The sequence below is a fragment of the Henckelia pumila genome, chromosome 4 (genome assembly GCF_033568475.1).
Source record: "Henckelia pumila isolate YLH828 chromosome 4, ASM3356847v2, whole genome shotgun sequence".
In the NCBI taxonomy this organism is placed as follows: domain Eukaryota; kingdom Viridiplantae; phylum Streptophyta; class Magnoliopsida; order Lamiales; family Gesneriaceae; genus Henckelia; species Henckelia pumila.
Window position 1 is genome coordinate 136,072,785 of NC_133123.1, and position 17,459 is coordinate 136,090,243.

General features: G+C 35.5%; 4 protein-coding genes across 5 annotated transcripts; all 4 read right to left on the minus strand.

The window, feature by feature from the left end:
• Window positions 1–809: 809 nt before the first annotated feature.
• On the minus strand, window positions 810–3,844 carry LOC140864596 (protein VERNALIZATION 3-like). The gene is made up of 5 exons (XM_073268874.1): window positions 3,730–3,844; window positions 3,557–3,597; window positions 1,829–2,216; window positions 1,653–1,693; window positions 810–1,047 (listed from the first exon to the last, which is right to left on the minus strand). The coding sequence occupies exons 3-5, from the start codon at window positions 2,086–2,088 to the stop codon at window positions 821–823; spliced, it is 528 nt and encodes a 175-aa protein (XP_073124975.1). The 5' UTR covers window positions 2,089–2,216; window positions 3,557–3,597; window positions 3,730–3,844; the 3' UTR covers window positions 810–820.
• Window positions 3,845–3,878: 34 nt separating this feature from the next.
• Window positions 3,879–5,869, minus strand: LOC140864597 (protein FLOWERING LOCUS T-like). The gene is made up of 3 exons (XM_073268875.1): window positions 5,582–5,869; window positions 5,409–5,449; window positions 3,879–4,109 (listed from the first exon to the last, which is right to left on the minus strand). Exons 1-3 carry the CDS (start codon window positions 5,839–5,841, stop codon window positions 4,087–4,089), a joined length of 324 nt encoding a protein of 107 aa, XP_073124976.1. The 5' UTR covers window positions 5,842–5,869; the 3' UTR covers window positions 3,879–4,086.
• Window positions 5,870–10,004: 4,135 nt separating this feature from the next.
• LOC140864595 (acyltransferase GLAUCE) lies at window positions 10,005–11,617 on the minus strand. Its single transcript, XM_073268873.1, has 2 exons — window positions 11,128–11,617; window positions 10,005–11,028 (listed from the first exon to the last, which is right to left on the minus strand). The coding sequence occupies exons 1-2, from the start codon at window positions 11,578–11,580 to the stop codon at window positions 10,141–10,143; spliced, it is 1,341 nt and encodes a 446-aa protein (XP_073124974.1). The 5' UTR covers window positions 11,581–11,617; the 3' UTR covers window positions 10,005–10,140.
• Window positions 11,214–17,107, minus strand: LOC140864593 (putative metallophosphoesterase At3g03305). Of its 2 annotated transcripts, none has more exons than XM_073268872.1 (5): window positions 16,810–17,107; window positions 14,925–15,166; window positions 12,984–14,528; window positions 12,095–12,299; window positions 11,214–11,349 (listed from the first exon to the last, which is right to left on the minus strand). In XM_073268872.1, the coding sequence occupies exons 1-4, from the start codon at window positions 17,102–17,104 to the stop codon at window positions 12,183–12,185; spliced, it is 2,199 nt and encodes a 732-aa protein (XP_073124973.1). In that variant the 5' UTR covers window positions 17,105–17,107; the 3' UTR covers window positions 11,214–11,349; window positions 12,095–12,182. The 2 variants fall into 2 exon arrangements, with proteins under 2 accessions (XP_073124973.1, XP_073124972.1); XM_073268871.1 differs by having other exon boundaries at window positions 11,335–11,462.
• Between the last annotated feature and the right edge of the window lie 352 nt (window positions 17,108–17,459).

Genomic DNA, 17,459 nt, shown 5'->3' on the forward strand with positions numbered 1-17,459 from the left:
TAGTATAAAGTCAGGTATAGTATATCATATCACATTATTATAAGATCGGTGTCGTAGGCAACCTTTTATATAATAACATGAGATTATACAAATATGGTTAGTATATAAATACACAATAATATATATCATATCACGTTATTATAAGGTCAGTGTCATAGACAACCTTTTATATAATAACATGAAATTATATATTAATATAGTTAATATATATACATAATACATATATATCACGTTATTGTTTAAAAACCTTAGAGGCTTTTATACTTGTCGTATCCCTTACCGGGAGTGTGGGATGTCGTCTTAACATCCTCCCAGGATTTATAACAAGTTTTGAAAAAAACTTATTTTTTCATAACATGATATTATATATTAATATATACACAATAAAAATATATAAACAGTAAAATAAAAATTCTTACTTGTTGAATATTTTTGACTTCTTCTTGTATTTTGGAGCGTCGGAAAATATAGAGAACCTTCGAGCGATCGTGCTGATAACGTGTTGTGAAAAAGTAAAAATTTACGGTAAAAAGTAAAAACTCAAAAACTCAAAATTCTACACTTTATAAAATTTTTTCTCTCTTCACAATTGTATTTTTCTACACAAATGGAGAGACCTATTTATAGATCTCAATTGGAGATTAGTCAAAAATTAATACATCATTAATTACATCATCACACACTAATTTTCAATATTTTACAACTCAATTTTCAACTTTCAACCTTCAACATTCAACAATAAATAATAATATATATTTATATATATTTTCAACATATATATATATATATATATATATATATATATATATATATATATATATTATGACATCCTCCTGCCTCCGGTGCCGGTGTCCCTTTGGCAATTAAAATAGACAGCAGCAACCGGCGAACCGAGATTGTAGAGCTCCGCAAAATCCCTAGTGCTGAAGTTTTGGCGCCACCCCGGAGCATACACGGTTTGCCGCCCAAGCTGGCTGAACAGCACGAATATGAACCGATGTATCCCCATCGAAGGACTAGGATTCTCGTAACATACAATCTCTCGACCTACATACATACATTTTTATCAATATATATAATATAATAATTATAATTAATAATTAAATTTGGTTATCATATATATTAATATACCATCAGTTTTTAGTTTAATTTACACCACACGAATGACACTTCTACTTCTTCATATTTCCAACATTTTTCAGTCGTACTAATTAATTGCTTGCACTCCTCAAACAGCGTGTGGCTGGAGGATTGCATCTTTAAGTGAAAAGCAAATCTCATCAAAAATCATTTTTTTTTATTTTGAATTTTGATCCATTGAGTTAGCGGATTTTAGTTTTGGTACATTTATAACTTTTTGCTTTTTTGGGGCCTTCCGGTCCTATTTCACTGTAGTGTCTACGTGAGATCAGAAAATGCTGACGTTTCACTACGTGTCTTATATCACGTCAACGTGAATTGAATCAAAATAGAAGTGACCATCGCACCAAAACCCATAATTATAAAAGTCCGTGAGACAAAAAAAAATAAAAATAAAATTTACGTGCTTTGTTTTGACGTTCTGATTTTACACAAATAAAAGAGAAAATTAAAAGAAATGGTTGTGTAGTTGGACAACAACAATCATTACATAAATAGAATGAAAGACTCACCAAAAGTTGTACCCGTGGTTGCTGGAATATCAGTCACCAGCCTACAATAATAACATATAACAAGTCATAATTAATGCATGTATGTAATAATATAATTAAGCTAGGTAGGAACCAATTAAGAGAAGAAGAAAAAGAAGAGAAGAAGCTATGAGGAATTGAGTGGGGTGGCTCAGTACCAGTGCAAGTACTCCCTAAGGTTGGGGTCACTGGGGCTGGGAGCGTCAGGGTCCACCATAACCAGAGTGTAGAAGGTGCGGAGATCGTCGCCGCCAATCTCGACCCTCGGCTGGTTGGCCACTTGACCTATCCTCAAGTCATACCCGTTGCTCAATTCTTTGTTGTTGTATGTCACCCTTAGCCCGATGGTTCGCGTAAAAGGATCCAGTACATCTCCTACCACTCGACCTACCACCAGTGGATCTCTTCCCCGAGACATGATATATGATCACTCCGATCCGATCCGATCCGATCCAATCCCTTTTTAATTATAATTTATCACCACATGAACATGGCAACTGCATGCGGGGCGGCCTTCAATTTATATTAATATATCCACTAGTACTCCTAAGCAAACATACATATGTATGACATATTCAATATTCACAATGACATGAAGACAACTGACATAAATATAACAATCAATTAGCTAGCTAGAGAATATGTGCTATCTTCAATCATTTACAAAAAAAAAATAAATAATAACAATAAAATTGAAGTTTTCATCATTTTTTTGTAATCTTTTTTTGAACTTACTCTCTTGAAAATGAATTATATATGTCTTCATGATTTCTTATCACAGTTTATATATATATATATATATATATACATATATATATATATATATATATATATATATATGAATTTTAGTTGTTTACAAGTAATTATTTATTGGTATTGATTGAAATTATAGTGTGTCATAAAGGAGGAAGGTTCGCAAAATAGACGTTTGGGTCCCACGGCATCCCCCGTGCATGGTCGATCGATGATCATATGTTATGTTGTATGGGGTATGTGGATAAGGGGGTGCCTTTAGCCAATTGGCAGTACCTAATAAAGCTTTGCCAACTGGAATATTTGGATCAAAATGTTTCAGGAATCTTTATTTTTTTCATATTCACGCCTTTAACAAACAGATAGATTCATATGTGTGAATGAAATTGAAAGGTGCGAATTCTTTATTCGTACTCTTGGGGATCTCTATCGTTATTGGCTTAGTTCCACCTACTTTTTCAGGAACCATCACATCTACGTAAATTACGTACACGGATTGAATAATATAATATATTAGCGAGGAGTCGCACGTTTCAAAAATTTTGTTATTTTATTATTTTTCTAAAAATTCATGTGCACACATGGAGTTGGAGCCGTCAAAACGGCCCGGGTTCGTCGGATCAGTTTCTAGTTTAATTTAGACCACACGAGGACACTTCTTCTTCATGTTTCCAACATTTTCCAGTCGTACTAATTAATTGCTTGCACTCCTCAAACAACGTGTGGCTGGAGGATTGCATCTTTAAGTGAAAAGCAAATCTCATCAAAAATCATTTTTTTATTTTGAATTTTGATCCATTGAGTTTGCAGATTTTAGTTTTGGTACATTTATAACTTTTTGCTTTTTTGGGGCCTTCCGGTTCTATTTCACCGTAGTATCTACGTGACATCAAAAAATGCTGACGTTTCACTACGTGTCTTATGTCACGTCAACGTGAATTGAATCAAAATAGAAGTGACCATCGCACCAAAACCCATAATTAGAAAAGTCCGTAAGACAAAAAAAAAAAAAAATTTACGTACCTTGTTTTGACGTTCTGATTTTACACGAACAAAATTAAAGAGAAAATTAAAAGAAATGGTTGTGTGGTCGGACAACAACAATCATTACATGAATAGAATGAAAGACTCACCAAAAGTTGTACCCGTGGTTGCTGGAATATAAGTCACCAGCCTACAATAATAACATATAACAAGTCATAATTAATGCATGTATGTAATAATATAATTAAGCTAGGTAGGAACCAATTAAGAGAAGAAGAAAAAGAAGAGAAGGAGCTAGGAGGAATTGAGTGGGGTGGCTCACTAGTGCAAATACTCCCTAAGGTTGGGGTCACTGGGGCTGGGAGCGTCAGGGTCCACCATAACCAGAGTATAGAAGGTGCGGAGATCGTTGCCGCCAATCTCGACCCTCGGCTGGTTGGCAACTTGACCTATCCTCAAGTCATACCCGTTGCTCACTTCTCTGTTGTTGTATGTCACCCTTAGCCCGATGGATCGCGTAAAAGGATCCAGTACATCTCCTACCACTCGACCTACCACCAGTGGATCTTTTTCCCGAGAAATGATATATGATCACTCCGATCCGATCCAATCTCTTTTTAATTATAATTTATCACCTCATGAACATGGCAGCTGCATGCGGGGAGACCTTCAATTTATATTAATATCGATCCACTAGTACTCCTAAACAAACATACATATGTATGACATATTCAATATTCACAATGACATGAAGACAGCTGACATAAAGATAACAATCAATTAGCTAGCTAGAGATATGTGCTATCTTCAATCATTTACAAAAAAAAATAAATAATAACAATAAAATTGAAGTCTTCATCATTTATTTGTAATCTTTTTTTGAACTAACTCTCTTGAAAATAAATTATATATGTCTTCATGATTTCTTATTACAGTTTTTTTTATATATATATATGAATTTTAGTTATTTACAAGTAATTATTTATTGGTATTGATTGAAATTATAGTGTGAGCTAATAAAGGAGGAAGGTTCGCAAAATAGACGTTTGGGTCCCACGGCATCCCCCGTGGCGTGGTCGATCGATGATCATATGTTATGTTGTGTGGGGTATGTGGATAAGGGGGTGCCTTTAGCCAATTGGCAGTACCTAATAAAGCTTTGCTAACTGGAATATTTGGATCAAAATGTTTCAGGAATCTTTATTTTTTTTCATATTCATGCCTTTAACAAACAGATAGATTCATATGTGTGAATGAAATTGAAAGGTGCGAATTCTTTATTCGTACTCTTGGAGATCTCTATCGTTATTGGCTTAGTTTCACCTACTTTTCCAGGAACCATCACATCTACGTAAATTACGTACATGGATTGAATAATATAATATATTAGCGAGGAGTCGCACGTTTCAAAATTTTTGTTATTTTATTATTTTTCTAAAAATGCATGTGCACACATGGAACTGGAGCCGTCAAAATGGCTCGGGTTTGTCGGATCAGTTTCTAGTTTAATTTAGACCACACGAGGACACTTCTTCTTCATGTTTCCAACATTTTCCAGTCGTACTAATTAATTGCTTGCACTCCTCAAACAACGTATGGCTGGAGGATTGCATCTTTAAGTGAAAAGCAAATCTCATCAAAAATTATTTTTTTATTTTGAATTTTGATACATTGAGTTTGCAGATTTTAGTTTTGGTACATTTATAACTTTTTGCTTTTTTGGGGCCTTCCGGTTCTATTTCACCGTAGTGTCTACGTGACATCAAAAAATGCTGACATTTCACTACGTGTCCTATGTCACGTCAACGTGAATTGAATCAAAATAGAAGTGACCATCGCACCAAATCCCATAATTAGAAAAGTCCGTGAGACAAAAAAATAATAAAATTTACGTACCTTGTTTTGACGTTCTGATTTTACACGAACAAAAGAGAAAATTAAAAGAAATGGTTGTGTGGTCGGACAACAACAATCATTACATGAATAGAATGAAAGACTCACCAAAAGTTGTACCCGTGGTTGCTGGAATATAAGTCACCAGCCTACAATAATAATATATAACAAGTCATAATTAATGCATGTATGTAATAATATAATTAAGCTAGGTAGGAACCAATTAAGAGAAGAAGAAAAAGAAGAGAATGAGCTAGGAGGAATTGAGTGGGGTGGCTCACCAGTGCAAATACTCCCTAAGGTTGGGGTCACTGGGGTTGGGAGCGTCAGGGTCCACCATAACCAGAGTGTAGAAGGTGCGGAGATTGTTGCCGCCAATCTCGACCCTCGGCTGGTTGGAAACTTGACCTATCCTCAAGTCATACCCGTTGCTCACTTCTCTGTTGTTGTATGTCACCCTTAGTCCGATGGATAACGTAAAAGGATCCAGTACATCTCCTACCACTCGACCTACCACCAGTGGGTCTCTTCCCCGAGACATGATATATGATCACTCCGATACGATCCAATCCCTTTTTAATTATAATTTATCACCTCATGAACATGGCAGCTGCATGCGGGGCGACTTTCAATTTATATTAATATCGATCCACTAGTACTCCTAAGCAAACATACATATGTATGACATATTCAATATTCACAATGACATGAAGACAACTGACATAAAGATAACAATCAATTAGCTAGCTAGAGAATATGTGCTATCTTCAATCATTTACAAAAAAAATAAATAATAACAATAAAATTGAAGTCTTCATCATTTATTTGTAATCTTTTTTTGAACTAACTCTCTTAAAAATGAATTATATATGTCTTCATGATTTCTTATCACAGTTTTTTTTTATATATATATGAATTTTAGTTGTTTACAAGTAATTATTTATTGGTATTGATTGAAATTATAGTGTGAGCTAGCTAATAAAGGAGGAAGGTTCGCAAAAGAGACGTTTGGGTCCCATGGCATCTCCCGTGGCGTTGTCGATGATCATATGTTATGTTGTGTGGGGTATGTGGATAAGGGGGTGTCTTTAGCCACTTGGCAGTACCTAATAAAGCTTTGCCAACTGGAATATTTGGATCAAAATGTTTTAGGATTTTTTTTCATATTCATGCCTTTAACAAACAGATAGATTCATATGTGTGAATGAAATTGAAAGGTGCGAATTCTTTATTCGTACTCTTGGGGATCTCTATCGTTATTGGCTTAGTTCCACCTACTTTTCCAGGAACCATCACATCTACGTAAATTACGTACACGGATTGAATAATATAATATATTAGCTAGGAGTCGCACGTTTCAAAATTTTTGTTATTTTATTATTTTTCTAAAAATGCATGTGCACACATGGAGCTGGAGCCGTTTTGGCTTCGTCGGATCAGCCTGCCCCGCTATGAAAAATTGACGTGTTGGGTTGGGATTTTACTGGTCCGTTTGAAGGCGGGCCTAAACGGATCAACCCAAACGGACCGCGAGTTGATGCGGGCAGGCGGCCGACCCGCCAATTTTTTAAAAAAATAAAATTTTATTTTTTTTTGAATTATGAGATTAAAAATACTTATTTTTAAATAATGTAATTTTAAAATTTTAAAACTAGTATTTGTAATATTTTTTATATCTTACATTATTATTTTTTATGGTTAAATATCTATTTATTTTATTCATATTATTTTGAAATCCGATTTTTTATCCAAAATATAACAGTTAAGTAGTTAACATCAAAATTTTATATGATTTATTTGATTGTGACATTTATTATTTGTTATTGTTTAACATTTTTGATATTTTTTTCAATCTCAAATACTAATTTTATTTTTTGAATTTTTTTTTATATTTTTGAATTTTTTTAAAATTTTGGTGGGTGGTCCACCCAATCCGCAACCCGCGGCGGGACAGGGCGGGTTGGGGTTTTTATGGCCCGTTTGGAGGTGGGCCTAAACGGGCCAACCCAAACAGGCCGCGAGTCATGACGGGGAGCGCTGGGTAGACCCATCTGACAGCTCTACATGGAGCACCCGGATGGGAAAAGAGTATTGTTCAAATAAAAGGGAGTATTTTATTGATTAGTGAGATCATTCACTTACCATGTAATTAAGTATATGTGTAGTTAGTTAATTAAAACCGATCACTTCCCGCTTTATTAAAAGTTGTAGCTAGTGGTAATGGTACAACTCAAATCTTTTAAACTGCACAACAACTCAAGCGCCGTGATTCAATCACTCTACCAAATAGGGACAATTATTGTACCTCAACAATATGAATTTATAACATAGGTGCAACATCCTGCTAATATATATCTTCGTCCAAATTATATAAGCTTTTTTTTTTTTTTTCATGTTTTATGGTTATCCTAAATATAGGACCCATGAACCTAATTAGCTATGTATAATAATATTTTAGAGCTTATGTGGATCTTTTTCGAAATCCAAAAATTACTATATATTAAACAGTGTTTTAAAAGGCGCCGCCTAGGCGCTAGGCGGTTACCCATCACCTCGTTTTTTTGCTAGGTTATGCCTCTAGGCGTTGCCCGCCTAATCTCGCGCTACCTAAGCTGACAGAAATCAGCCTAGGCGGTTACTATTTTTTATTTAAAAAAAATTAAAAATATAAAACTAAAAGAGAGACGCGAAGCGAGAAACAAACACAAAAAGAAAGAAGAAGCGCAGAAAAGAAATTCAAACAAAAAATTAAATCTCATATTACATATGGAGACTTGATATCTATTGATATTTATTTTGTTGTTGTTGTTGTTATTATTATTATTATTATTAAAATTTTATAAGATTTTCGTACAAAAACTGAAAAACATAAGATATAAAAATTATATTTTATAGTAAAACTCATGAATATTCAAAGTTATTTATTATTTAGGTTTTAAAAAAAACCTCCTAGGGCGCCTAAACGGCTAGGCGCTAGGCGGTGGGTTGCCGCCCGCATAGCGCTTTTTAGAACATTGATATTAAATTTCAAATAAAATATATTTTATTTATTTTAAAATTTAGTTCAATCCGGGTTATATAGCGTGTTTTTTTGGGCCCTGGTCAGCTGGTCTATATATATATATATATATATATTCAATGTCATTCAATTCTCTCTGAGGAACAATAATTAGATAGTGTTTGTAACCTCTAAAAATAAGTAATTATGCAATTATTCTTCACAAATTTGTAAAAAAAAAACTCAATAATAAATTATTTTTAGAAGTTGCAAACACTGCCTTAATTGTATCAAATATTATCATATCTATACTATTAATTAAGGGAGAGGGGTTTGGCGAGGCTTTTTTTAATATGTCAATAATACCCTTAATTAGTTTTTTTTTTTGTTTTCTAAATTTGTATTTACCTTTTTTTTACAAATCTTTTTATTTTATATTTTAACAAATATTTAAAAAAACAAAAATAAATTAAAAATTAAAATTATGATTATACGAGCACGCAACGGTAGTTATTATTATGATTGGTATCAAATTAAATGAACTTGTATGTCATGCGTTTACTTTCAATTACATGGGCGATTGACAAATCAATATAATTTTTGGTATGATTGCAATAGGAGCTCCACACAACAAATACTATATTATATATAACAATATAACAGGTATCTATCAAATACGGACTATGCTATTCGATAATATATATGATCTACCAATGAATCCGATTTTAGATTATAAATTTATAACAACGTCGCTCTCTTTGAGGTTTGAATATTCAACTATATACAATCAATTTAAGAGTGTCCGTGGATGAAAAAAATTGAAACTATATGAATCTCAAATCCATCCTTTTGCTAATCCATGCACATGTGATAATAATTAATTATGATCGATTTGAACCACCCAAAATAGGTGTAATTTTCAAATTCATCATTCAAATCCCTTCTCAAATCAAATCCGTATTTCCAAATAAAATTCTCACGTCTAAACGCAATCTAATTATCTATGAAGCTTCCTCGTGTTTCCTTTTAAAAAGAGAGATGAATCCGCATTTTTATTATTTTATATTATATATACATGAATATATTGTTACATAAAGTGATATATAATGGGAGGGTATATGAATTCAAAACAATAAATATGATTCATTTACGGTGTATGTTTATTACTCGCAAGATTTTTTTTTTTTTTTTTTTTGTGAAATAAAAAAAAAGGTTAAATTCGACGCAGTAAGCAAATATGGGCCAGTTTAAAGAAAAATAAATAAATAAATATATATTGGGCCCGATAAGATGAAAGATCAGCCTTTGTACAATTGCACCTTAAGCAAATATGGGCCAGCCTTTCAACCGGATCCAAATTCAATTTGATTGGCGAAGCCGGATTGATCTGTTCTTATTTCCTACGTTACAGATTTATGGGATCCAATTTCTAAACAAAGTTAACAAACATGTAAGTACCCAAAATTAATTAAGTCCATTTTCATGTTAAAAAAAAAGAAAAAAAAAAGGTACCCAAAATTATTTATCAAACAACATTATCTAGCAATCAACATGTGATCAATATTCTAGTTCAAAATGTTATCGTTTTCATTCAGAAATTTACCAAGATGCCACATTTTAAAATTCTTGGTCATATATACACACACCCCAACTGTAAATCTTAATCTGAGGCAGTTTGTGTTATCAAATTCATAACAATATGTCAATAATATCAACGTCATATATATCCGGTACTAAATTATTTATGTGCATAATAATATATACTCTCATGAAACTTATATACATGCAAGAAAGAGATCATTTGTGCAAATGATACAAAATAGGCTATATCACATGAACATTTCAGGCCGACAGATACTTGTAAAATAGTTGTTCAAATATTTGCAGCTCCTTCGCCGGCAATGCAACCGAAACATTCACCCCGCGACCGCCCTTAGCGTCGGGAAACAGCAGTATGATGTCCTTTCTATGGTACACCACCGGACAACTATACACGGGCTTCCCCCATGGATACATCACTTCATCGAATCCTAATCTCCACCAAGAAGAGATCAACACCTCTCCATGCGGGAACCCTCTGTGAATATCTCCCCAGTCTATGGCGGACCTCGCGTATTCGTCCGTCATTCTGGCCACCCCATCGGAGACCATGGCCACCAGCTTCCAGAAAGGTTCTTCTTCCAGCTCCATGCATCTTGCTGATGCGTAAGCGCTCAGCACCGCGTTGCCGCAGTAGGAATGTGGCAGTGGAGGGTTCAGTCTGGATCGTATGTCCACGGCGTAGAGGATCGTGGAGACCCGATCCCGGTTGCTCTGGGAGGGACTTGACAGGGCTTTGCATCGCCAGATGTGAGCGGTCACCACGTTGAAGCTGGTGATCTTTGTGGTTTTGTTGCAATGTTTGGCTTTCTGTTTCAGGTAACTGATGCTACTCGGGCTGAGATTGAAGATTTTGAAATCTAGATCTTCATCTTCACTAGAAAATACTGGATGCTCGTGTTCTCCGGTGAGATGGAGCATTTCTGGGTGGGGGAATGTCACTTGCGGAGGAGACCTGGAGGCAAGCAGGCGGCGATTATTGCAAGGATTGATGGCCAAGGGTGTATGATCATGATGATCAAATGCTTGTGAAGCGAGGTTTTTCAAGAAAATCTTGAAGCTCAGCCCATCGAACAAAGCATGATTCGTAGAGATTCCCAGCACGAGGCTGCCGCACTCAAACGATGTCACCTACGTACAAAGCTCATAAATAGATTCACATAAATAATATATATACCTCGTAAGTTGCTAGACATGCAAGAATATCATACATATGCATATTAATTATACCTGAAAAATGCAAAGTGGCTGATACTGATCTTGATTGTTATCCCAGCTCTGCGTGATTAGCTCTCTATATGCTGGATTGGGATAGACCAAATCCCCCATCTCCTCCAACGTAAACTCGGTCGAGGCCTCCACGAACCCAACACCACATCCATTGCACTCGATCTCCAGCCTTCCCGTCTGCTGGTTCAAATTCAATTTTCCGGCCAAGAAATCATAAGGGCCCTGCATCAATTTTTGTATCGCCTTTTTAAGCCTAGCAGCCACCACTTCCCGCGGGAACTCCGGGTTGGCAGGGAAGAAATGCACCGTTTGAACAGTGAAATTAAGCACTTTGTCTATGTTGGACAAAAACATCGACTCGTGCTCATGAGTTTCTTGGATTGGTAATAATAGATTTGAATAGTGGATTTTGACATTAAGATCTTGAATGGAAGGTTGATGAAGAGTTCCCATATACAATTATGTACAATGTGTATGTGAAATGACAATTTGTTGGCATCCATCCCTATATAAAGGAGCTAGCTCCACATGCATAAACTAGTTTAATAATTCGATATAGATACTTTAACTGGCATCATTTTATTTATAATGTACGTACTTATTTTTTACTATATTTTTTCTGAAAAAAATGTACTTAAATCTTACGAATTGATGCCATGTGTGACTTAAATGAGCACACACAATTAGTTGGAATACAATTGTGTAGTCATCTTATTTTCACCAACTTATATGTTTTTCTTCCCCTACACCGCCTTGCTCTGCAGTCGGCCCCTCATCTCAGTACTAATAAATAAATAATTAATAAAAACATTGCCTTAATTAGACTGATACGTGCCCAGTTCTTTAGACGCCCCCACAACCTTTATTTGACACAAGAATGCTCTAGGCTTTACATTACAGGTAATTGAACAACATTCTGGAACCGTCGAATATAATCAACCTGTATGATCAGTATTTGATAATTTACCTTTTTTCTTTTTGGAGTATTTAATAATAATCTGCTAGCGAAATAGATTTTAGGAGTGTAAGGCCTTGTGGAAATGGCATTTGTTCGTTCAAGCTTTCCTGGTTTTCCAGATGGTATAAGCCAACAATAGAGGAACTGCAAGGCTGTAGATTGGGGAATGGATAAACGGATTCGTCTCATATGCTCTCATAAGACCTCTGCAGTTCTGCATTTGTAAATGAAGGGATACCACCACATCAGAAACAAACCAAAAATATACAATTGCGACATTATTATATACTTGGAACTATAGTATCATACAAATAATCAGAAACCGAGTGGTCAAACACAAAACTCAGCTACGCTTATGAGACAACGAAAACGTAACGAAGAAAATCTATCAAGTCGATATGATTGATCAAGAGAGCGTGCTCAAGAAACAAAAGCTTCAGCTTATCGACTATGATCATAGATAAACACAACACCGAGATGCTACAAAACAAGATCTTGGGAAGGGGACATTGAAAACTTATAGAAATATAATCCACTTCATTTTTTTAACTCATAAGGACAACAAAGAAACTCATAGCAAACTCAGAAAACAATCAAATCAAGGCCAATATGAGAGAATTTGCTGAACTGATCCGAGAATTCAACAACAGGTATAATAACATGTTTTATGTGTCACTATTGGGTATGAAAGTGTAACTGGCAGACAAAGAAATCATCTATAATAATGGAACAGAAAATTAGAGAGAGACTACAAAACTCGAGGATTGTTTTAATGCAATGGAAAAGGTATAGCAGCTTTTCCCCAAAAAATTTAGAGATGCAATAATTTTCATCCTCAAATCACTCCATTTATTTTAAATTTCGAATTCTGAGTCATTGATTAAGCGCAGAAATCTACCTTTAAATGTTTCCAACTGATGGCCAGAGATACGACCAGGAAAAATTTCCTAAGCCAGCGCTTATGAAGAATCAGTTCTGATACTTTCTTGGTGCGTTTGTTAGGCAATGCAGCTTCCTTGTTTTGGCCATCAGTGTCATCGTTCTTCTTACTTGAAAGAGAAATAATGTAATCATGATACAACCCCCTCTCAGCGGCCAACATGATGATTGAAATAAGTGATGGAAAAAGTATAAAATAAAGATGCGGAAGCACGATCACCATTGCATCTGGAAATCCAAGAAACTCCATCTTTCCAAAATTCTTAAATTTCAGAGCCACACCTCGGTAAGTCATGTATCCCAGTTCTCCACCTTCATTAAAAAATTGGCCAGAAAACCAAGGGCACAACACAAGGTAAAACAAGTAAACTATCATACAGCACCATGCTACAGGAACATTGTGTATTTCTACCAGAATCCGAGCAGTACTATTAATGAAGCCTTTATTGGATTTCAAATTTTTATAGAGGTGATGCCTTCTTGAAAATGAAAGGAGTGCTTTTGGAATGAGAAGGATGGAAAGGACTAACAAATAGAAGCACCAGAAGATTGGGAGATACAAGCCGTCCCACTGACAGCCCATCACAAAAAATTCTTTCCAATTCCACGGATGCTTGGCAGGAAGACCACTTACCGAAAACGGTCTTAGATCAGAAACAGTTGATCTACCAGCAATATCGGTTGTCTCTATTTGCAGTAAATATCTTTCGGGAAATGGATCCTCGAAAGCTTTAATATTCCATGGGGCACCATAGAGGTCACCACGGGATCCTTCCAGCTTTGTCATTAATGTCTCCATCACAACAAGAAGATTTCCAGAACTAGAGTCATAGATCCGAGCCACCACTGAGATAATTGGAGAAGTGGAGAAAACCAGAGCTCTGATTTCCCTGTAAAAAGCTTCTGCTGTCCTGCATTGAGATGATTTTGAAGTGAACCTGGAGTCCAGAGGAAAAGTTGGCAGTATAATAGTTTTCTTGGCTCCTAACTTGAAGTCAATATCAACAAATGATATATGACCACCATCAATAGCCAAAATGCGCATGGCTCTACTTTTCCTCCAATCACCCATTTCCCATTCCCAGAATTCATTAAATTTTGTTGCATCACTTGAACAATTAGCTGCGACCTCCGAGGAAAACCGATGCCCATTTAATTGGAATAACTGTTTTGAACTTCGCTGATGATGACTTGAGTGGTACCTCTTTAAATTCTTTCCAAATTTTGTGTGCAAATGCCCACATAAGTAGGCAGATAAAGAGTGCATGAGGAAGGTAGCCTTCAGGGTCTTTCCAGACTTTGTGGCTTCTGAGAATGAAAGAGGAAAATGCCCAAAAGATACCTTGATAACAGGTTGAGAGGACTGAGAATCCCATTGCGAGAGTTCAGAATTTATATCAGTTAATAATTCATCTGTTGGATGGCCAAACAGATTAGTTGGGCCCCGCAAACCGGATGGCATGGTGCTGTCAAACCCAACAAAAAGAACTTTCCTTTTGCTCGTCTGGATAGTGCAAAAATATACACAATGGATTAGAGATAAAAGACAACTTAAATTAATGCCAAGCATTATTAATAGCAACATCGGGGTGAGTTATAAGTAATAGCTGACAATGTTAATAGCAGACTACATTTAGTGTGATCCACAGAATTAAGCTCACGGGGTTAGAATTAATCAGCAAACAAAAGTACTTAATTAATCCCTTCATAACAAGGACTATGAAAAAGAATCAATTCCAGAGATGATACCCGGGAACAGCAGAAACACAAGTGATGATAAAACAACGACCACATAAAGCCGTGTCACATAATCAACAAATCAAATGTGGAGTCCATAAGTTATGGGGCTCCATTTACGACTGTGTATGGTAGCTTAGAAAAGGGAGAGTTAATCACCTACTTGAATTGTGATGCTATTGACGTGCCCACTTCTTTTACGAAGACCATTGAAGCTGTATTTAGAGAAAAAATCATATGATCCACCAATGGATGGAACACCAAAGTTATCATGATTTCCTCGAACATCATAAAAGCTGCTCTCATTAAGCCCACTCCTCTTGACAACATCACGCATAACTTTCCGGTATTCAATCCATTCCTCTTCATCTTGTTTCATAACCACTAAATCCTTGCTTTTGCCATCTGGTAGATGTAGATAAGCGAAAATTTTGTGTAAAATCTTGAAAATTTGAGTATCAATTTGACGAAATGTGGTCGCAGGGAAATTTATGAACATACTACTTACTAAAACACAGATAATAGATAAACTTTTCAAATTGTAAAAAGGCACATTTACCCTTCAGTTTTTTGTTTTCTTCCATTGTCAAATGACAAAATGAAATTTTACAGTTTAATTAACAACATTAAAATTAAATTAAAAAATTATGAATAAATAATAATGCCTTAACTTTTGAATTGTCCAAATTTATTTTTTAATTGAATCTTTGAGCTTTCTCTATTTTCAATTATACAATTGACACTATTTTCTAAAAGTTTCACGTTCATTGCAAAATGAGCATCCCTAATTAATATCTCTTAATTATATAAATTATTTATTCTAATCACAATCCTTTATTCTATAAATATTACACAGTTATATGGTTTTTTTATTATATATCATTAGAATGAGTCTCTTGAGACATCTTCCAACCCTCAATTGGTTCATCCCTTTTGAGGGTTTTCCCTTTAAAATGAACTGAATCAAACCTATAAGAATACTCGTTCAAAATTTACCATTTACCATTTGCTTTCTCTATTCTCTCCCCTTTGTTCATTTCCTCCCTTCAGTACCAATTCTGAAAAAATTGTCCTTTGAAGCCAATACTAACAAATAAACAACACTACATCATGTTCCATTGAGTAATTCAATTAAAGTTGAGTTCCATTGCATTAAAAGAGTAATTAAGAATCATATCCAAAATATGTCATGTCAAAAATTGAGATAAAACAAGTTTCGCTCCCCCCGCTTTACCCCTACTTTGAAAGCGACAGTGGCATAAAGACAACTTGCGACCAAAGACCATTTTCCCATTAAGGTGAAAAAAGACAATGATGGCGTCCCTTTAATTGATGCTTAAATACTTCATAGTCAAATTTAACTAATTAAAAGGATACACTATACTGATAAACCACGCCTTAATGAGATTTTTTTGTTAATTTCTCATTAATACTAGCTCTGACTTCTGTTTAATTTTGTTATTGTTGCTACTTTCTTTATTGTTAAGTACCTTTGAAGTTTTAAGGATCAATACTCATTTATATGGCACCCTAGCTCTTCATCTCTGTTTCATTCAGACTCATTATCTGTGAGTTCACCCTTATTTCAAGAAAATACAAAACTCTAATACTTTTCCACAGTCAAATCCCTCAAATAATAGACAAAGAACTCTCTAACCCAAAATGTTGGCTCCCACAAACAAAACTCTCGAAGTCCCAAGGGATGATATCAATCCAACTAAAAGAAAAATCATAAAAGGCACTTCCACTAAATGCATTGAGAAAGGAAAGTTCCAAAATCTGCAATTCACAAATCTAAGCATATGAAGCATATCAAGTTGAATAAACATGAATACAAATCTGATGCTTGTTAAGCACTAGCAATTCCACGTTTCGGAATAAGCAGCTAAACCAATAAACCCAGAGAAAATTCTTGTCCCCAAATAGCCAAAATAACTTCGAAGCCGAAAAATTCTAAGAGAACCAGCACAAAATAACAAAAGTTATGCTAAACAAGCCAAAAGAAGTAAACAAATGCACACCAAAGTAACTCGATAAGAGCAACCTACCAGTGAGATCACCCGTGATGAGGACCAAAGCAGGTTTGATGAATGAAAGGGCGGGCCCAACAATTTCCTTGAAGTCTTGAGCTCTGTCAGGGTGGTGCACACTGAAATGGAGATCAGACAGCTGCACCACCCACGCCAAATCCTCTGGCCCATTCTTCAGCTCGATCGTTTCGGTTCCTTCCGATGGCCGGAATAGCGCTGTAAAGATTACAAGGAAAAAGATGATCCGAATCAAAATCCCCATTCCTCCCATGACACTGTCCCCTCTCATCTCTTTCCTCTCGCTCGCCGTCATTCTCGATCCAACGGAACCAACCGGTTTTCTTGATTGGGTTCGCCTCGGCCCCGTATTAACCAGGGCTCAAAGCCCAGCAGGCCCACTAACATCTCATCAACCAAAGGAGTAAAGGCTTGCAGCTTGCTGCACAAGTCTTTATAAAGGGTACGACCCCACTTGACACTGAAAGTTGAAACAACAATAATTCAAAGAAAACGGGAACCAGTAACCCAAAAGCTTCCCGCATAATTCTTTCACTCTCCCACCTTAAAGTCTCCTCCTTTCGACTGCCGAAATTAGTCACGCACACCAGTCTTCGTTTTTTTCGCGGTTTACTTCAAAAAAGTAAAAATTTTGCAGTCACCCAATTTTG

Coding starts and splice junctions, on each gene's coding strand:
- LOC140864597 (XM_073268875.1), bottom strand. CDS start 5,841: ATGTCTCGGGGAAGAGACCCACTGGTGGTAGGTCGAGTGGTAGGAGAT. Junction 5,450..5,581: donor CTTAGGGAGTATTTGCACTG/GTGAGCCACCCC, acceptor TTATTATTGTAG/GCTGGTGACTTATATTCCAG. Junction 4,110..5,408: donor AACCACGGGTACAACTTTTG/GTGAGTCTTTCA, acceptor ATGTTTGTTTAG/GAGTACTAGTGGATCGATAT.
- LOC140864593 (XM_073268872.1), bottom strand. CDS start 17,104: ATGACGGCGAGCGAGAGGAAAGAGATGAGAGGGGACAGTGTCATGGGA. Junction 15,167..16,809: donor CATCACGGGTGATCTCACTG/GTAGGTTGCTCT, acceptor TACATCTACCAG/ATGGCAAAAGCAAGGATTTA. Junction 12,300..12,983: donor TCAGTTGGAAACATTTAAAG/GTAGATTTCTGC, acceptor TTACAAATGCAG/AACTGCAGAGGTCTTATGAG.
- LOC140864596 (XM_073268874.1), bottom strand. CDS start 2,088: ATGTCTCGGGGAAGAGATCCACTGGTGGTAGGTCGAGTGGTAGGAGAT. Junction 1,694..1,828: donor CTTAGGGAGTACTTGCACTG/GTACTGAGCCAC, acceptor TTATTATTGTAG/GCTGGTGACTGATATTCCAG. Junction 1,048..1,652: donor AACCACGGGTACAACTTTTG/GTGAGTCTTTCA, acceptor GTATGTATGTAG/GTCGAGAGATTGTATGTTAC.
- LOC140864595 (XM_073268873.1), bottom strand. CDS start 11,580: ATGGGAACTCTTCATCAACCTTCCATTCAAGATCTTAATGTCAAAATC. Junction 11,029..11,127: donor AGCCACTTTGCATTTTTCAG/GTATAATTAATA, acceptor CTTTGTACGTAG/GTGACATCGTTTGAGTGCGG.